At 38.2% G+C, this 19,127-nt stretch overlaps 1 protein-coding gene across 1 annotated transcript in view; it reads right to left on the minus strand.

Moving 5' to 3' along the window:
* Positions 1-635: 635 nt before the first annotated feature.
* CAND1 (cullin associated and neddylation dissociated 1) overlaps positions 636-19,127 on the minus strand; it is a 51,797-nt gene continuing 33,305 nt past the window's right edge. Inside the window, exons 12-15 of the mRNA XM_055394197.2 lie at positions 18,122-18,291; positions 17,881-18,045; positions 16,705-16,812; positions 636-15,970 (exon numbers count right to left, since the gene is read on the minus strand). Coding sequence (XP_055250172.1) covers positions 15,746-15,970; positions 16,705-16,812; positions 17,881-18,045; positions 18,122-18,291 — 668 coding nt within the window. The 3' untranslated portion in view covers positions 636-15,745. The remainder of the gene's footprint in view (positions 15,971-16,704; positions 16,813-17,880; positions 18,046-18,121; positions 18,292-19,127) is intronic.

A 19,127-nucleotide genomic window follows, 5' to 3' on the forward strand; every position in this document is an offset into this window, starting at 1 on the left:
GATGAGTTGATTCACTGGAAAAGACTCTGATGCTGGGAAAGGTTGGGGGCGGGAGGAGAAGGGGACAACGGAGAATGAGATGGCTGGATGGCATCACCAACTCTGTGGACATGAGTTTGAGTGAACTCCGGGAGTTGGTGATGGACAGGGAGGCCTGGCGTGCTGATTCATGGGGTCGCGGAGAGACGGACACGACTGAGCGACTGAGCGACTGAACTGAACTGACTGATGATGTTAGCTATGGGCTTGTCATATATGGCCTTTATTATGTTGAGGTACATTCCCTCTATACTTGTTTTTTTCTTAGTCATAAATGGATGTTGAATTTTGTTAATTATTTTTTCTGCATCTATTGAGATAATCATGTGATTTTTATGTTTTAATTTGGTAATGTGCATATCACATTTACTTATTTGCTGATGTAGAACTATTCTTGCATTCCTCGGGAAAATCTCAAGTGATCGTGGTGTATGATTCTTTTAATATACTGTTGATTTGCTTTGCTAAATTTTTTGCTGCAAGTTTTAAAATCTATGTTCATCAGGGATATTGGCCTATAATTTTCTTGTGGTATCCTTGTCTGGTTCTAAATTCAGGGTATTGCTGGTCTCGTAAGTTTGGAAGAGTTCCCTCTGTTTTGTTTTTTTTTTTTTTGGAACAGTCCGAGAAGAATTTGTGTTAATTCTTTCAATGTTTGCTAGAATTTATAGAATTTACCAGGGAAGCTATCTGGTCCTGGACTTGTGTTTGTTGGCAGGTTTTTGATTACTGATTCAATCTCCTTACTCTCAGCTGGTTAACATTTCTTATTTCATTGTAATTCAGTCATTAGATGCTGTATGTTTCTAGGAATTTCTCTCTCTCTCCTCGGTTGTCCAATTTTTCGGCATATAATTGCTTAGTCTCCTATGATCCTTTGTATTTCTGTGTTATCCATTATAAAATCTCTTTCCATTCTGATTTTGAGTTCCTTTTTTCTTGACTAGTTTAAAGTTTGTCAATTTATTTTTCTATTTTCAAAGAAACAATTCTTAGTTTCTTCAATCCTTTCTATTGTCTTTTTAGTCTCTATTTAATTCTAATCTTTATTTCCTTCTTTCTAACCTTGGGCTTCATTTGTTCTTTTTCTAGTATTTTGAGGTGTTAAGCTAGGTTGTTTGAGACTTGTTTCTTGAGGTAGATATTTATTGTTACAAACTTCCTTCTTAGAATTGCTTTTGCTGTATCCCATAAGTTTTGGTATGTTTTAGTTCCATTTTCATTTGCCTTAAAGATATTTTTAAAGAATTTATTTCTTTGACCCATTGGTTATTCAGGAGTGTTCAGTTTAATCCCTATTTGTTAATTTTCTTGTTTTCTTTGTATAATTTCTAGTTTAATACTATTGTGGTTGAAAAAGATGTCTGATATAATTTCAATCCTCTTAAATTTATTTAGATTTTTTTTGTGGCCTAAAGTGAAAGTCTGTGCTGTCATGTTCTACTCTTTGTAACCCCATGGACTGTAGCCTACCAGGCTCCTCTGTCCACGGAACTTTCCAGGCAAGAATACTGGAGTGGGTTGCCATTTCCTTCTCCAATAATTAGTTGTGCCCTTCTTTTCAGCATGAAGTCCCTTTTAACATTTTTGATAAGGTTGGTTTAGTGGTGAATTCCTTTGCTTGGTCTGAAGAACTCTCTCCACTTCTGAATTATAGCTTTGTGGGGTTGCCTATAAGGTTGTTTTTAAGCATTTTTAATATATCATGTCAATCCCTTCTGGCCTGCAAATTTTCTGGTGAAAAATATGCTGACTGTTGTGAAGGGTTCCTTGTATGTAACAAATTGTTTTTCCTTTTAATATATTCTCGTCTTTAACTTTTGACATTTTAATTATAATGTGTCTTGATGTGGGTTTCTTTGGATTCTTATTTGGAACTTTCTGGGCTCCTTGGATCTAGATGTCTGTATCCTTCCCCAAGTCAGGGAAGCTTTCAGTCATTATTTTATCAAGTAAGTCATCTGTCCTTTTCTCCCTCTTCTTTCTGGGTCCCTGTATAACTTATTGGTCTACTTGATGTTGTCCCGTAACTTCCTTAAGCTATCTTCACTTTATTCTTTTTTTCTTTTGCTGCTCTGATTAGGTGAGCTCCATGCTGTTTTCAAGTTGACTAAACCCTTCTTCTGCTTCAGCTAGTCTGTATTGAATCCCTCTAACATATTTTTCAGTAGTTATTGTATTCTTCAGCTCTATGACTTCTATACTTTTGTTGAATTTCTGTGTTCATTCATTTTTCTCACAAGTTCAGTCAGCATTCTCATGACCATTTCTTTGAACTATTCATCAATTACTTATCTGTTTCATAAATTTTTCCCGATGTTTTTGTTATTTAGAACATATTCTTTTATGTCTTCATTTTTCTTGAGTCTGTGCTGGTTTCCATGTATTAGATGAAGCAGTTCTCTCTCCCAGTCCTGAAGGAGTGGTCAAGTGTATTAGATGAACTTATCATTCAATCTTGCCTTAGCTCTTGGTTGTCTCTAGAACCTTGTGAGTGTCCAGACTATTTTTAATCACCCCCACTTACTGTGGATGGGCTAAAAGATTGGAGTTCTGGCTGAGCACCTAGATGTACACTAACTGGAGGCCAGACATTCGGGCTGCAGCTTTAAAGCATGCAAATAAATACAATCCTGTGGAACCATAAATGTAGCCCTCCTGGCCACAAGGCCAGGTGATTCAGAGGTGTGCCCTGGGCTACAGTCACATAATTGGGAGCCCCAGGTGAGTAGATAAGCTTCTTTCTAAGAGATACTGGTCAGCTGTAGCAATGAAGAGGGAGAATGCAAAGGTGGCATCCCCTACCCTAAGTTCCCTGAGAGCATCTCTGTAGACCTCCTTGATGTGTGTCAAACCTGAAGCCTGCCTCTTAGGCCAAAACTCTAGGACAAGCAAACAGGCCTCTTTCACAAAAACACTAGGGCTGTTTCAGTCCACCATCCGTGCAATGCTCTCCTGAGCACTCTCTCTCTCTGAACAGTCCCAGGAGACCCAGGAATATAAGCCCCCTTGTCCACCAGATCCACGTGTTCAAAGCCTGGCTCCTGGGCATACAAACCAGGCACAGCTGCCATAAAATCCAGGACATCAGACATGTGTAAGAGCTCTCTTCCAGGGGTACTTCTGCTCTGGAGCTGGGCAGAAGGAGAAAACAAAGAAAGTGCTCACCTTTCCAGGTCTCCTCAAAGGATTACTTTCAGCCCTTTGTTGTGTGTGCGTCTAACTAAAAGCCTAAGGCTGCAATGATGATGGGCCTCCTGCACTGACTGAGCTCCTGGATTCTTTGCCTCCTGGTAGCTTTTACAGAACTCTGTTGGTTATACTCCTGTGAGACCTATGAGCATAAGCCCTGCTAGCCAGCAGAGCCAGGCCACACAGACACGTCCCCTGGCAGCAGCTGCACAAAGGGCACCAGATAAGGGCCTAAGCTGCTCTCTTGGAACTGAAGCAAGGCCAAGAGCACAAAGATTGGGTCTACCAGCCTCTGTCCCAAGAGCACCTCCGTGGCCTCTAAGAGTGTTAGCCTAGAAGCCTGCTCCTTTGGCCTCTTTCTCAGAAAGACGGTATTCTTCAGTCTGTGTCCTGGGGATGGCAGTCTGCCAAGAACTGTCTGATTGTCACAGTCCCCTGGGAATCAGGAATGCAAGCGCCACCCTGGCCTCTATAGTCAGGTGATCAGTGTCCTTTTGAGTTCCAGAAACAGAAAACTGGGGCATCAGATGTGTGTAAACGCTCCCTTCTGGGAGATACTGGTGTCATGGGGTTGGCTAGACAGAGGAGGTGAGGACGGCACCCACTGAGGAAAAAGAATTTGGCACCTGCCAGGGCCTTTGTCCCTATAAAGTGTCCCTGTAGGTCCCTGCCTCTCTGGTGGTTGCTGCAAGATTAGCTGGCAATTCTCTGTCACATAAAACCTGGGAACTCTCAAACCACTTTCTTGCTGGGCCCTGGGGTTCTGTGCGCAACAGCCCCTTGTGTCTCGGGCAGCCTCACTGGTTTTCAAAACCAGGTATGTGGGAGGCTTGTAACAGGTGCAGGTCTCCAAAGTTGGGGTGCCTGATGTGGGGTGCCTCGGAGGGGCTCCAGGTTTGAGTTTCCTCCAAGGATGGACTGATGGTGAAACCATGTCTCAGCCTCTCCTACCCACCTTAGTGTGGCCCTTTTCTCATTTGCTATGTGAAGGAGCTGGTCCACTAGTTTTCAGGTCTCTTTCAGAGGAAACGTTTCCATATGTAGCTGCAGACTTGCTAGGTCAGTGGGAAGAGCCGAGTCCAGGATCTTCCTGTGTTGGCATCTTGGACTGTCCTCCTGTATCTAATTCATATCCTTTTTTTTTTTTAATCTCCAAATATACAATAATGTTGGCAGTCCACCACTGACTTTAAATCAAATTAGCTTAATGTTTCACCATTTAGGATACTATTTATTGTTTTTTGCTAACCAGTCTTCAGTTTAACTTTAGGAAACCCAGGTAGCATAGTGGTAAAGAATCTGCTGACAATGCAGGAGATATGGGTTCAATCCCTCAGTCGGGAAGATACCCTGGAGTAGGAAATGGCAACCCACTCCAGTATTCTTGCCTGGGAACTCCCATGGACAGAAGGGCCTGGTGGGCTTCACAGTCCTTGGGGTCACAAAGAATCAGACACAACTGAGCACATACAACCATAGTTTAGGGACTTGCCTGGTGGTTCGGTGGTTAAGAATCTTTGCAACACCATGGACTGCAGCACACCAGGCCTTCCTGTCCATCACCAACTCCCAGAGTTGACTCAAACTCATGTCCATTGAGTTGGTGATGCCATCCAACTGTCCCATCCTCTGTCGTCCCCTTCTCCTCCTCCTTCAATCTTTCCCAGCATCAGGGTCTTTTCTTCACATCTGGTGGCCAAAGTGCAGGAGACGTGGGTATAATCCCTGCTTGGGAAGCCAAGATTCTACATGCCACAGGGCAACTGAGCCCAGGTGCTCTAGAGCTCACTCTCTGCACACTGCAACTAAAGAAACCTGCCACAAGAAGCTCATGCACCAATACAGCCAAAAAATACAACTGGCTTATGCTGATAGTTTCTAATACTGAGGCATCCTAATATTTTCAAAAGTGGCTAAAAAGTTTCTCTCAATGAACGTTTTATAACATCCCTCTCCCTCTTTAGAAAAAGCCCAATCAATCATCAAAAATAGCATAAGAAAAATCAGAGTGGACTATAAAGCTCCTATAGTCAGTAATGATTTAACATATTTTTCCATATACATTTGAGTGCTTACTGTGTTTCATCTTCTTTATGTATGTTAACCTTCTTAACAATTCTTTGAGGCTGGTACATATCCATTTTACTGATGGGAGAACAAAGATATTAACAAGTTGCCCAAAGTCCCACAACTAAGGGATGGGGTGGTCAGATGTGAACCCAAGTTGACAGCCTAAACTCTTTAACATCTATTTTATGTTTCTCATCAAAATATTAAAGAAGATAAAAAAATAACAGAAGCTCCAAGATGGCAGACCAACTTAATGTGCTATTTATTGTCTCCAAATTCTACTGAAATGACAGTAAACATCTGTGAATGGAAATAAATCCAAAATAATATATAGAGCAGAAGGGAAGGCCCACGTAGCTCAAAAATTCCGACAAATTCCTAGGAGACAAGAAGGAGGCATTAGAGAAGTTACAAACCAGAAAAGCAGGGATCCTTCCCGTCCAGTCAAGCTCTAGAAAGGACTCGAACCTGTGAGACATTGGGTACAGAGAGGGAGAAGGTTGTTGGCGGTACTGTTTGTCTGTGAACACTTGGCCCACTCAGCTCTTCCCACCATCCTCCCCCACTCAGCAATGTTTGCACAATATTAAAAAGAGAGGTGCTTTCTAAAGAAATTGAACTATATTACATGCACAAAAGGGGGAACAGGCTCTAAAGTTGGGAGTTGGCCCCTTGATTATGTCCTTGTCAACTGCCATCATGGGAGGCTTCTGGAGTCCTTGACTCAGCCTACAGGATAGTAGCCAACTTCATAAAGGAAGGGCTTCCCTGGTGGCTCAGTGGTAAAGAATTCACCTGCTAATGCAGGAGACACAGGTTCAATCCCTGGTCTGGGAAGAATCCCTGGAGAAGGAAATGGCAACCCACTCCAGTATTCTTGCCTGGGAAATCCCACAGACAGAGAGGCCTGGCAGGCTACAGTCCATGGGATTGCAGAGCTGGACACAACTTAGTGACTGACAACACATAAAATGAAGAAAAAGCAAGATATCCAGGCAAAAGGTATAGCCTGAGCAAAGGTATAAAGGTTAGGAGCAGCATGGTGGCTGAGAGAAATATTTCAACCTTGCCTGAGAATAAAGGTCAATCTTAGGTGTGACAGATGCTGAGGCTACAGGGGCTGACAGTAGCCAGATCTAGACCTTGTACTTGCCCTACAGGTAAAAAGGAGTCATTGAAGGATACAGCGCAAGACTATGAATGGTCAAGACCATGGTCTTGGCAGTTAAGCGGCCTTGGCAATGAATGCTCTCTGGGTATCCTAAGGCAGTGGGTCCCAAAGTGTGGTCTGAGAAGGCATCAGGACGGCAAACATAAAGGACAAAAATAAAAATAAAAAGGCAAATTATTGGGCCCCACTCCAACCTATGGAAGCAGACCCTCTGGAGGGCCCAGCGATCCATTTTAACAAGCCCTCGTGGTGACTTGACGCACACCCGCTGGAAAACAACTCTTTCAAGGTAAAACACCTCTTATCTCATGACATTTCACCTCTTCCAAAAACCTCTTCTGCCCCATGTAGAACGGACCACATCCTCCATTGTTACCCACTCTGTCCCGAATATAATTCTTATACAGTAGAATTCTGTGGGGTTTATTATGTCAGTTTTCTCCTGGTAACCAGCACTTCTTTATGTCAGATATGTTCTCTCACCTGCCTTTTCAGGCCTGGCAGGACCTAGTATTTAAAAAATTAGTTTCCTGAGTGAACCAAAATACCAATTAAGAAGCATCTGCAGTCATCCAATCAACAGATGAGGAAATGAGGTCTTGAACACACAGTACTGGGGATAGACCTGAGAAATATTTAGCAAATAAAGTTAGCAGAAGTTAGTAAGAGTTAACAATTATATAACACTAATCAGTCCTGGGTGTTCATTGGAAGGACTGATGCTAAAGCTGCGACGAGTTGACTCACTGGAAAAGACTCTGATGCTGGGAAAGGTTGGGGGCGGGAGGAGAAGGGGACGACAGAGAATGAGATGGCTGGATGGCATCACCGACTCTGTGGACATGAGTTTGAGTGTACTCCGGGAGTTAGTGATGGACAGGGAGGCCTGGAGTGCTGTGATTCATGGGGTCGCGGAGAGTCGGACACAACTGAGCGACTGAACTGAACTGAACTAGGTACCAGGCAGTTTTAAGTGCTTTACAAGTATTCCTATTTAAACCAATAAGGTAGCTACTTTTAGATGAAGAAATTGAGGCTAAGTAATTTACCAAAGTCAAATAACTATTATTGAGCCAAGATAAAAAGCCAGATATCTGGGAGCAGGCATCTTTATATTGTTATTTACCACTTTTTGCCTCCAAACTTGTGTTAAGATCTCCAGCTTGAGTGGTTGGATAAATGGGTTGCCAACAGCAAAGACAGACAGGTAAAAACCAGGGGAAGATGCTGAGTTCAGGTTTAGCTATCCTGTGTTCGAGACACCTTTATGGGGTGTCCAGTAAGTGATTTGCTATAAGTTTGAAATGCAGGACTAAGGTTTACAGATTTAGAAATTAACATGTAAACCATGAGAAATGGATGAGATGATCCAGGCAGGATTATATATAAGGAGAAGATGTGAACTGAAGGGTCTAGTGAATAATATTTTAGCAAAACTAAGATACAGTGGCCTCATAGGTATTAGGAAGCCCCCAGAAGACAGTAACATCCTAGAAGCCAAGGCAACAGGTAGTCAGTCTCATGGAGGGAGTGATCAACAATACTGGTATCAATTTGAGTTCAGGTAAGGAAAAGACTGAAGGCCATTTTGGCATCTAAGACTTCACTGTAATTGGTTTCAATGATCACCTATAGAGGGATGAGAGCCAGATTAAAGTGAAAACACAAAAAATCAGGAAAGCATATCTAGTTCTCTACAGAGATGGTATCTTGTTGAAGATACAATAAAAAACATTTTAAGTCTTTTTAGATGAGATTTCAGGGTATTTTTGAGGGTCCAACAGATGGAACTAGTGTTAGTGGTACTGAAGATAAAGGGAAGAGGAAGAGGACTGATTTAACCAAAACCTGAGACAGGCTGGGGGCTTCCCTTGTGGCTTAGCTGGCAAAGAATCTGCCTGCAACGTGGGAGACCTGGGTTTCATCCCTAGGTTGGGAAGATCACCTGGAAAAGAGAGAGGCTACCCACTCCAGTATTCTAGCCTGTAGAATTTCATGGACCATATAGTCCATGGGGTCGCAAACAGTCAGACACAACTGAGCGACTTTCACTTTCTTTCTTTCTTCTAGGACAGGCCAAAGGTAGGCTCTGGGAGAAAGGCTGGACTTGAGCAAAGGACAATCAACTCAACCTCTGAGATGAGGATGTAAAGATGGGAATGGATATGAGATTCTTAGGTGGAAGGACTAGAAAATGACCTTAATTTTATTGACAAAATGATGTTACTGGTAATCCACTGGGTATGGAGAAAGGGTTAAGTGTAATACTTAAAGATTTAAGGAATGGGAGAGGGGGCATCCCTAGATGCAATAGAAGGACAAGTATTTTATGAATAAATCATTTACAAAACCCAGGAGATCCAGATTAGGTAAACAGAAAGGCTACAGAAAAAAGAAACACAAAATGGTGGCAAATATAGATCACAGGACTCTGAGGTCCAAAGTCAATTTAGAGCAAGTGAAGGCAGACCTTGATGAACAGGAGATTGCAGTTAGAGTAAGATAGACTTTAAGTTCAAATAGCTCTGGGTGAAAATATCTAAGTTTGTAGCCTTCAGAGTGGTAGCAGAGATAAAGGCTGATCAAAACCAAAAACAATATGAATGGTACCTACATAATTACATTTCAGAAAACATTAAAATTGCTGGCACTTTTAAGGGAGACTGCTGTTTCTGTATACAACTTGAAATGTAAAGATTAAAAAAAAATGCTTGAGGTAGATGATCCATTTCCTATGGGCCTGGGAGCCACAGCTGGTAAAAAAAACGTGTCACTCTGGAAGGTGTGGAGATGGTTGTAGAAGATATGGAAAAGATGGAGAGGACCCAGTGAGTGGAGGAAGCGCTCAGAAGCAACTGAGTGGCGGGGTGATAGAAAAAACTTGTAGAATAGGTAGGAACGTCTAATTGTGAGTTGTTTACCATGACCAAACTTTTCTGCGCACATTTTGCCTGTCAAAAAAGGGCCCTCCACAGCTCAACAGAGCTGACCATTCTCACCAATGCCTCATGAAAAGGTATTCAGCTGTCAGGTAGGACCTTACGACTTATTGCCCACGGGAAAGCACTAGGTGACAGAAATGACTCACTTCTCACTTTGCCTCTGCCACAGCAACTCACATTCCCAGTGGCAGCTTGATTATCCAGGGTTCCCGTGAGGTGCTAACCCTGTGCTATCCACAATATTATGCAGAATAATAATGTATTCTAAACCACCTAGTGCAGGGACTGTTTGTATTGCAGCATAATATAACTGCGCTTACTCCCAGCAACCAATCAATTGTTGTTCTGTCAATTTTATTTCAAACACCCTGAGTGCCCCTCCAAATTTATACTGGTTCAGCACAACATTCCCTTTCATACAGTTTATTCTATTAATGTCTTAATTCATCAACAAATGTCTTACATTCTTTCCAATCCATTCTCTAAAGTGCACCTAAGTATTTCTAGGTTTGCCATCACCTCACCCCTGAAATTAAATCCAAAATGTTTACAAAGCCCTCTATAAAATCTGCCCATCCTAGCCTCTAACTCATATTCCACACGACAGCCATATTCAGCTTCTAAAACACCATCATCTCTTGTCTCCATGCTTTTCCTAATTCTGTTCTCACTACATGGAGTACATGACTTCCTTGGCTTGGGTTTGTCCTCACCCTGAGACCAGGAACCTGTGCCACAAATCATACACATACATATGTTTTCCCTGTACTGTCTCCAGTGGCAAGCATAGTACTAAAGAGTATTAGTACCAAGGCAAAGGAGGGAAAAATGTAATTAACTCTGATCCACTTAGAAGGATGAAGGCATGATAGTAAGTTTTGCATCAATCTTGAATACTGTGAGCAGGGGCTATAGCAGTACAGACCAGCAGTGGGGCGTCTCATCTGGGTACACACATGGTCCTCTCCGAATGCAACTGGTGCTGAAACAAATTTCTACATCTTTTAAATGTAGGTTTTAAAGACTGAATTTTCAAGGTTCCAGAATGAGCACTCTGAACTTACTATAAAACTGTTGACCAATCAGCCTCATGAATACGTCAAAAAACATCATGTAAAAGGAAATTAACTTTTTGTTTAAGCCAATTCTGCTAAGAGGGACTAACATGGTTCAGGAATTTTAAAGACTCACTCAATTATCTTGTTTCAAAGAATAAGCAATCTGATTTGTGATAGTTTTTCTGCCATTTGCCTCCCACCAGTCTTTATTCACAAGGATTTTATTGTCTGCAAACATCAACTAATCCTAGAAAAATAGCAAAAATGTGCTAGTCAGGTTTATATATAATTTTGAAATATATAATTTTGCAATTATACTCCCCCAAAATCACTATTTGGCATGTCTTTAAATATTACAGCTAAACAGGAAATAACCTGTACTGGAAAGCAAATCTGTTCATTTTATTTACTTTCTTGAACTAAACTGTTCTCTTGAAGAGAATATAAATGAGTAATTTTGAAACTCCACCTTTTAACAACCCAAGTAAAGTGTATTAGTTGCCCTTTTATATAGTACAATTGCAAAAAACTCACTGCCTCACATCGCCTGGTACAGTAGAAGCCCCTTTTATATTCTTATTTCTTTCAGCATGAGGAAGCACTTTACAGCCAGAAAAAAAAAAAAAAGCCAGTATATTAAGTGGTTTAATAAAGACCATCCAGTTAAATCAGAGGAGGTAGTAATATAGAATAGAAACATTTTCACTAGACCATGATAGCTCTAATTAATTTGGTGGAAGAAAACAGATTGAAAACAGTACAGTGTACTTAAAATTTAGTTAGGAAGATGAACTGACACCATGAATGAAAACTTCTGCGTGTACAGTATCTCAGTTAGTTGGTTATAGCTAATAAGAAAAAGCTCTCTATAATAGCGGTTCCTAACTGGGACAATTTTGCACTCTCCCCCTCTTTCCCTACTCCCCTGGGGACATTTGGCAATATCTGGGGACAATTTTGGTTGTCACAACTGACAGCTGTTGATGGTACTACAGGTAGCCAAGTGGGCAGAGCTCAGGGATGTTATTACTTTACAATGCACAGGGCAGCCCATGATACAGAATTATTCAGTCCAAAATATCAGTGCTAGGCTGAGAAATCCTGATCTTAAAAGAACACGCATTTTTCTACTAAAGTCTAAACTAATATCTAGAATAAGAAACTAGGAGTTTATTTCTACACCTTTTAGCAATGCCTAATTTAGTTCATGGGGATTCCAAGCAAAGTACACATTTGGTTTCTTAACAATACTGCATTAGGGTTATAGTAAGATACCATCACACACATTTGAGCTGCCCTGACCGAAGTAAGCAGTTGGGTTTATATTAAAAGTGAAATGTCTATGAGACAAGTAAAACAGCTTTTCAAAGTAACAGGACTATTACAGGCTATTAAATCATGAGGTCATCATGGTATCATACATTAACCAGTTCCATAATACAATTCTTCAGAATTTCCCTGTGAGAGAGCATTCTAGAACAAAACCAATGTGCATCAACCACTAAGTTACTGATAATGATCAAAGACACTAATTCCAACACATTCTAATTTAGAAAGAAATTTCAGATAGCCTTTTCTCATCTAAGACTTAAGTGAAACAATTCAATTTGCCAAAATAATCACTAATCATCATTCAAGATCAGAACTAAAAAGTACAAAGAGGTCAGGGTATCCACACTTCCTCCACTAAAAAGCATTCTGACACATTAACATTACAAAGTCTAACAAAATTATCTGCAGTACTCCCCTTAGTTTTAATTGAAGTTGATTTTTGTGAAAAACAAATTCCACTTTCAATTAAGAGCTAACTTTGAAAGTTACAAACAGCAAAAACATATTGCTGATAACTCTTGCCTAAATTACAGGTGTTCACAAAATCTTATTTTTCTAGTATTAATAGGAAAATCAGCAACTTACTGTACTATAAAGGGAAAATAAGTAATTTCAGTGTGCATATTTCTTAAGAAAATGACCACATATGGTGAACTTTTGGTAGCTTGCCACATGATTATTTCCAATGTGTTCCATTTTGTAGCCAAAGGTATCAGGAGTTTTAACCAGAAAAAAAAAAAATCTGTTAAAAACAGAATATCCTTTTCGCAAACAGTAAAATGGAACTGTTGTTACTACTGTCCATTTTCCATTTCACAAAGGATAAATTAAAATTTCAAAAACATGTGTGACTCTGGAGTGGCAGTAATTTTAAAATTAGGATTTAAGAGCTAGAATCAACATCTGCTGAAATTTTAAAGCTCTTTAATATAAAAATATTTACTAAGTATAATATATCTAGAGACTGGCAGTTAATTTTTACAACTTAAGTTTTTGGTAGAATTTTTTACCTCAGCAGAAAATGTTACTTCAACTTTTAAAAAACTGTCACGCATTACTATATTACTTTGTCATTTGGTTAAATACACCTTAAAAGGATTATTTACTAGTTAACTGAATTTTCTGACTGAGGATCTTGTGTATTTCATTAAACTTCAATCATGCCTATCTATATAATCATATTCATATATCTGAAACTGAGTTAGATACAAAAGGTATCAGAATATGCCTTTAAAACCAGTTAGATATGCCCATGTTGTTTCTTTATCATTTATCCAACAAAAGCACAAAAACAAAAAAATGGCCTGGTTATTTATGGTTATATAAAAATTATGTAAATATCAAACATTTGTTAAAGTCAACATACTCCAGTTTGTGAAGAATTCCCAATGGTTAAGCAGCTTTAGATATCTTTAATATATGACCACATTTTAAAAATTATCATGCAGTGCTACTGACTTTAAATTTTTAGGTTCAGTTCAGTCGCTCAGTCGTGTCCGACTCTTTGCAACCCCATGAATCACAGCACAGCAGGCCTCCCTGTCCATACCAAATTTCTTTTCTTCCTTAGTTTCGTAACTAACAACTTAAAAACAACCCCTATTGAGCTGTCTTTAAAAAGAACTTGGTTAAATCTCAACAATTTAAATGTCCTCATCAGTGAACAGCTGTTTTACTCTCCTGAGGAACCATCATGTGCAGAACTGCTAAGCAGAACTTCCTAATAATTATTAAAAGACCAGTAAGCAGTATGAGTGACAGACTGTGACAACCCCACACCTTCCATTCCAGTACCTCTACTAGAAGTATGAATTTGAGCAGTACGACTCAGCATTTAAAATCTGAGTATTCTTCTTTTACTAATTTTGTTATATATGTGAATATATACATTATATATATATCATATATATAAACACAAATCATATCGACTACTAGAAAAGAGCAGAACCTCTTTTGTTAAAAGATAGAATTTCAGCTATATTAGAAAAATTAGCCATTTTGCGAGACTCAAAAAACAAAAAACTACAAGCATTTTAGAAGTTAAAAAAACTGAAGGTGAAATCCAGTATGTGAAAAGAGTTTGGATTTAACTTCAATTAACTAAGACATTCACACAACATATGCATGTCAGTCTCCTATTTGGTCCTAGAGCCTACAGTATTGTAATTTATTGTGAAACCGTGAAACCAAATACTTAAAATATATCCACAACATCTGTACCACGGTAATGCATAGTACATAATACACTAACAGCTTGAAATAAATTTCTATTACATTTTTTTGCAAATTATAGAATGATTATCACCTGCCACACACTCTGAAATAGCGCCAACTTCATGTAACGTTTCATATCCACATACTAATCAAAATCCTTACTGGTAATGAAGTCTTATGCATGATCATCTGAATACTTGAAGTTAAGCTGTTCGTCTAATAACCACAGTATGTTATCAATTAACATCACCTCATATTTGCATGTTAAAGCAGGTAAGTCAAACAGCAGGAAAAATATTTCTAATTCACAGTTTCAAAAATAAAGGGTGCAGTTTTCAAATATCTGAATGCTTAAAACTCGTCACTCAATTTAACAACTGCCTCCTTCAATACATGTAAACTCTGTTTGCACAGCATTAGGAGATGTCTTTTATTTCAGAAGTTAGTTCTTACTGTTACAGGAGCACCACAAATTTGAAGGAATAGGCTACAGTGTGAAAGGAGCTCACTGATGGATACGTTAAATAAAATTTTAACTACAATATAAGGTACTGCAAAGCTTTGCTTCCCCCCAAGCACAGACCCTTTCATCAGGAGTAGTCAACACTTAGCAAATACAATACGTAAATTAGCTCTAGAAGAAAGGGGGAAAAAAATCTAACTCAACTAAAAGAAAATACTATTATTAGCTAACAAACCTGTGATAGCCAGCTTCAGAATTTTCCAAAAACTAAAATTAACAAGCATACAGTTATTAGAATCGTTTGATATGGAATGTAGAGGTCCAAAGGAAATCAAAGAAAAATCTGACTAAGAATTTCTAAGGGGAAATGCACGCACACAAATGGGTAACCGAGAAAAATTGAGTACTTAAATATTCAAATTTTAAATGTCTTAAGAAAATTTATAATAGAAAAAGTGGCAAATTGTTATTTTGACTTGATTCACTGAAAACACCTGCAAATTCACACTGGCATTAAGAAAACCAAAGTTTCAAAAATTTACTCCCCTCTCTCTCCAGATATGTGTTTTCTGTGCAAAAATAAATATCTGAAAATTGCACTAATACAATAATACTTATTTTAACTTTTGTATTATGAATAATCTGCACATGCTGCTTTACAGACAATACATATTTTCAAACTTGCTCATGCAAAATTAGTGTGCGCAACAGGGATATTGTTAATCCCCATACTTAAAAAATGATACCCTATTGTCTCTCTTAAACTGCCAACCCCTCTGAAATGTAACAGGTCTTAACATATAATTCTTGTCTGCCAGCTAAGAATCAATTTATGTTGCTGAAACAAAGTTACACAAGAAAAAGAAACATGGTTTTTGTCTTGCAGAATTTTTGATTTTTAAATAAGAGAAAATTTATAAAAGAAAGAAATTCATGGTCACAAAGTTTTAACATTTTAATCCTAAACATTACAGGGTAAATATACTGGACCCTATCTCCATCAATCCTAATGTTTAGTTGTCCTTTTAAATGTTGCCCTAACCACTAAAACATTAGTGGTTTTACAACCTCTGGATTATGGAAATACATATTTCTGAAATAAATGCTACAAAAACAATGGAAGAAAGTCAAACTGTCTCCATGAAGGGAAAAAAAGTGGAACATTTTGAAGCTTTTAGATACTTCTCTTTTCATGTCTTATGATTAACCTGTCAAATCAGTGCATCATATGGTCAATGTAATGGTCCCCAGGTTGAACAAATATCTAACTAGTGTCCATTGATTCCAAGTTACTGGATGATGAATCTTTTTGGATACTTTCAAAGATGGCTGCCAGCTCAGGGTTAGAACTGATCTGTGACTGGAATTCACTCATCAGTGGACTCTTCTCTGCTTCTGGAATGGTTAGCAGTGCTGCCACTGCTCTCATGGCAGATCGCTTTAGTTCATCTTGCTTTTCAAACTCCTGCTTTACTGAGTTTGCTTTTACCTGGAACATTGAGTAAATTTATATTACATGCTATAAAAGGCAGCTCTTATACCAACAAAATCTAATAAGCACATAAAAATAAAGCAAAGCTACTCTTGCATAGATCCAAAAGGCACATTATTCTTCAAGCAGAGGTGTTTTGAAACTTTTAGCAATCGCTGTCTCCTTTTAAGGGAATATTTTATACAAGGCCCATTATAAAAACCAGAGTGGGATCTGCTTAGCAAGTCCTACCTTTGTCCTCCATCAAACTACTGTTTGATGTTACCGTATTTGTTCATTATTCTTCAAACATGTCATGTACTGAAATCTCTGTACCTTAATTCATATAATCATTTTTGTATGAAAAGTCTTGCTTCACTTTCTGAACCTAAAATTAATCCTGACTTTTTCAAGGTCCATTTTAAATACTGTCATGTGCATATATGAAGCCTTCTATGACTCTCACCCGCATTCGCCTCCTCAAACAGAATTAAACATTTCCTCCTCTTTTGTGGACCTATCACTTTAACCATATCAGTACTTTAAAAATGTGTTACACTGTTACAACAAATTTTTAAAAATAGCATTTAACAGTGGTAAGCTTTCTAAAACATCCACATTTAATAAATTAATTTTTGAAGCCAACTGCTATATAGGGTGCCAGCACAGGTAAATCTGGAAAACCACAATACAGAATCAACTGAGAATCCTGAACATACCAAGTCTGGCCTAAATAACAACATCAGTATTACCTTAGTTGTACACGTGGCACGTAACGGCTCAACAAGTCGGTCTAACCTCTGCAGTACTGCACTTGGACAAAGGGTAGAGAGTCTCACCAACATTAAAAATGTTAGCATCTATTATGAATAAAAAAGACAAAATTTAGATTCTGAATTTATTTTCTAAAGACAAATCCCAAATTCTGACGAAGTTTTTAATAGAAAATGACTAGCCTGTGCCACAAAGTTTCATTTTTATATAGTCTACCATTTGGAATCACACAGAATTCAAATCTAAGAAATTTTAGCTACAAGTACTGAAGTTATCTATCACATGGTCTGAGAGTAAAGAACAGAAAAGTGATTCTCCATTTTGACTGCACATGAGTTAGAGCTGGGGGCTTTCCAATTTACTTTTTTTTTTTACTTCACTCATTGGGATAGGGTCATAAACAGTTAACTGTTTTTCAAAAAGTTCATGTGCACCAAATGGGAAAAAATCAGTAAGAAAATAACTAAAGAAAAGCTTTATAACAAGTTTCTACTGTCTTAGATTTTTCTAAAAAACAAACAAAAAAACTAAACCAAAAAGCCTGCTTATTCAGATTAATCCATGAAAGTCCAATAACCCATAGTCTTTTATCTTAAGACTATAAATTGTAGAAAGATCCTATTCTTTCAGGGCTCTTTTCATTGAATTTGGGGAGAATCAGGTTATTTCATATCACATTATGGAAACATCAAAGTAAGAGTTCTGATAGTATGGCTGAATTACTGCTCAACTACCACTTTTGCCCTGCTTGACCAAAGGTCCTGAGTAGAAGATTTTTCAAATCACCTTTTTATAGTTCACATTTTAAACAGGAAGATAAGCAGCTATGAGCAAAGTTCATGCTCTAAGTCTAAGAGGCGGTATAATTTCTCTGTGGTTGCATCTACAGATAGCTTTGTGTATAACATCCTTTAACAATACTCTTATTCTGACTTCCTCTGCCAATGAAAAGGTTTCTGGATTTTCCTATATATCAACCGATATTATTACACTGCACTACTACTTTGTTTGCATATTAGAGTTTCTAACAGACTAAAATCATGACAAGTAAATCAATCGTTCTCACTGAATAACAGGAGTAAATTACAAAGGTGAAAGTCACTAGCAAGAAGTATTCTTCTAAAACATTTTATCAACAGGCACAGACATCTCACCTTAATGTCATAATGGTCCTTCAAACCATCTTCAACGTGATTAAGAAATTCAAAGATATCAAGTCTATCCAGACAACTATCTAGAAGCGTGTACATACACTCAAAAGCTGCCTTTCTAATATCCAGGCCATCATCAACTGTATGCTTAAACGGACCCATTTCTACCTGTTGAAATACAAAGATATGTAAATATTCTAGAAAGTAAAAGACAAGCTTAGGTAAACAGTGTAATCTAACATACCTCTCTTATAAGCTCCTTTCTAACTTTTGTTTCATTATAAAGATGTGGAAGAACAGTATCCAGAAGATCCCTTATTAATGATGGCTTATTATGTGCTGCTGAGTTGAATGTGACCAAAGCTACTCTTCTTACATTTAAATCTGGGTCTTCTAATGTTTTTAGGAAATCACCTGAAGAAGTCAAAGAGAAGCAACATAGTTATATGGCAAGCTTAAAATTAAATATGCATTACACTGGTATTTTACTAGTGTTGGTATTGCTATTTCTTCAACGTGGATCATGAAATATGATGAAATACTAAGTGAACTATATAATTTCTTTTGACAACAGTTAAATCATCATGTCTGAATATGAGTGCATTTAATTGATAAACCTATTCTCAGCACCTTTAAACACAGGAGTGAGGACCCCCAAAGCTCCCTACTTTTATAGATAGTTGCTAAAAAGGTGGGTGGCAAAGAGAAATGATGGAGTCAGCAACCACAAGAACTTGTAACGTGAATGACTCTCCTTAAAGTTCAAAATAGTACTCACACTAAAAAAACAACCAACAGAAGTGGAATTTTTTTTCATTCAAAAAGTACTTATTGAGCATTTATGGCATGAGGCATTGGGGATACAGCTGTGGGCAAGTCAAATTTATGTTCATATGAAGTTTACATTATATGTATGCTATAGTTTACATCCCAAAGGTGAAATCTTAAAACCTGAGTTCAAAAGATAAACAAGGGGGGGACAGATCCACTGCTGGAATACTGTTAACAAGTATACAGTTTATCAGTTGACAGAGAAATGTGCCTCCAAAAGCTTATTTTTATCTTTAACAAGAAATGTATAAATTGACAAGAGGTATAAGAGAGTAGAAAAGAAGGAAATTGAAGCCTAACATAAGACAAAATGTTAGAGAAAGTGCCCAGCCATTCTAAACACAGATATAAGTCTGACTGTTCTTGCACATGGGGGAAAAGAATACAGTGTGAAAATCTTTGGAGTCACTCACACAGAC

The sequence above is a fragment of the Moschus berezovskii genome, chromosome 6 (assembly GCF_049115385.1).
Source record: "Moschus berezovskii isolate FMDL1 chromosome 6, NW_MosBer_1.0, whole genome shotgun sequence".
NCBI lineage: Eukaryota > Metazoa > Chordata > Mammalia > Artiodactyla > Moschidae > Moschus > Moschus berezovskii.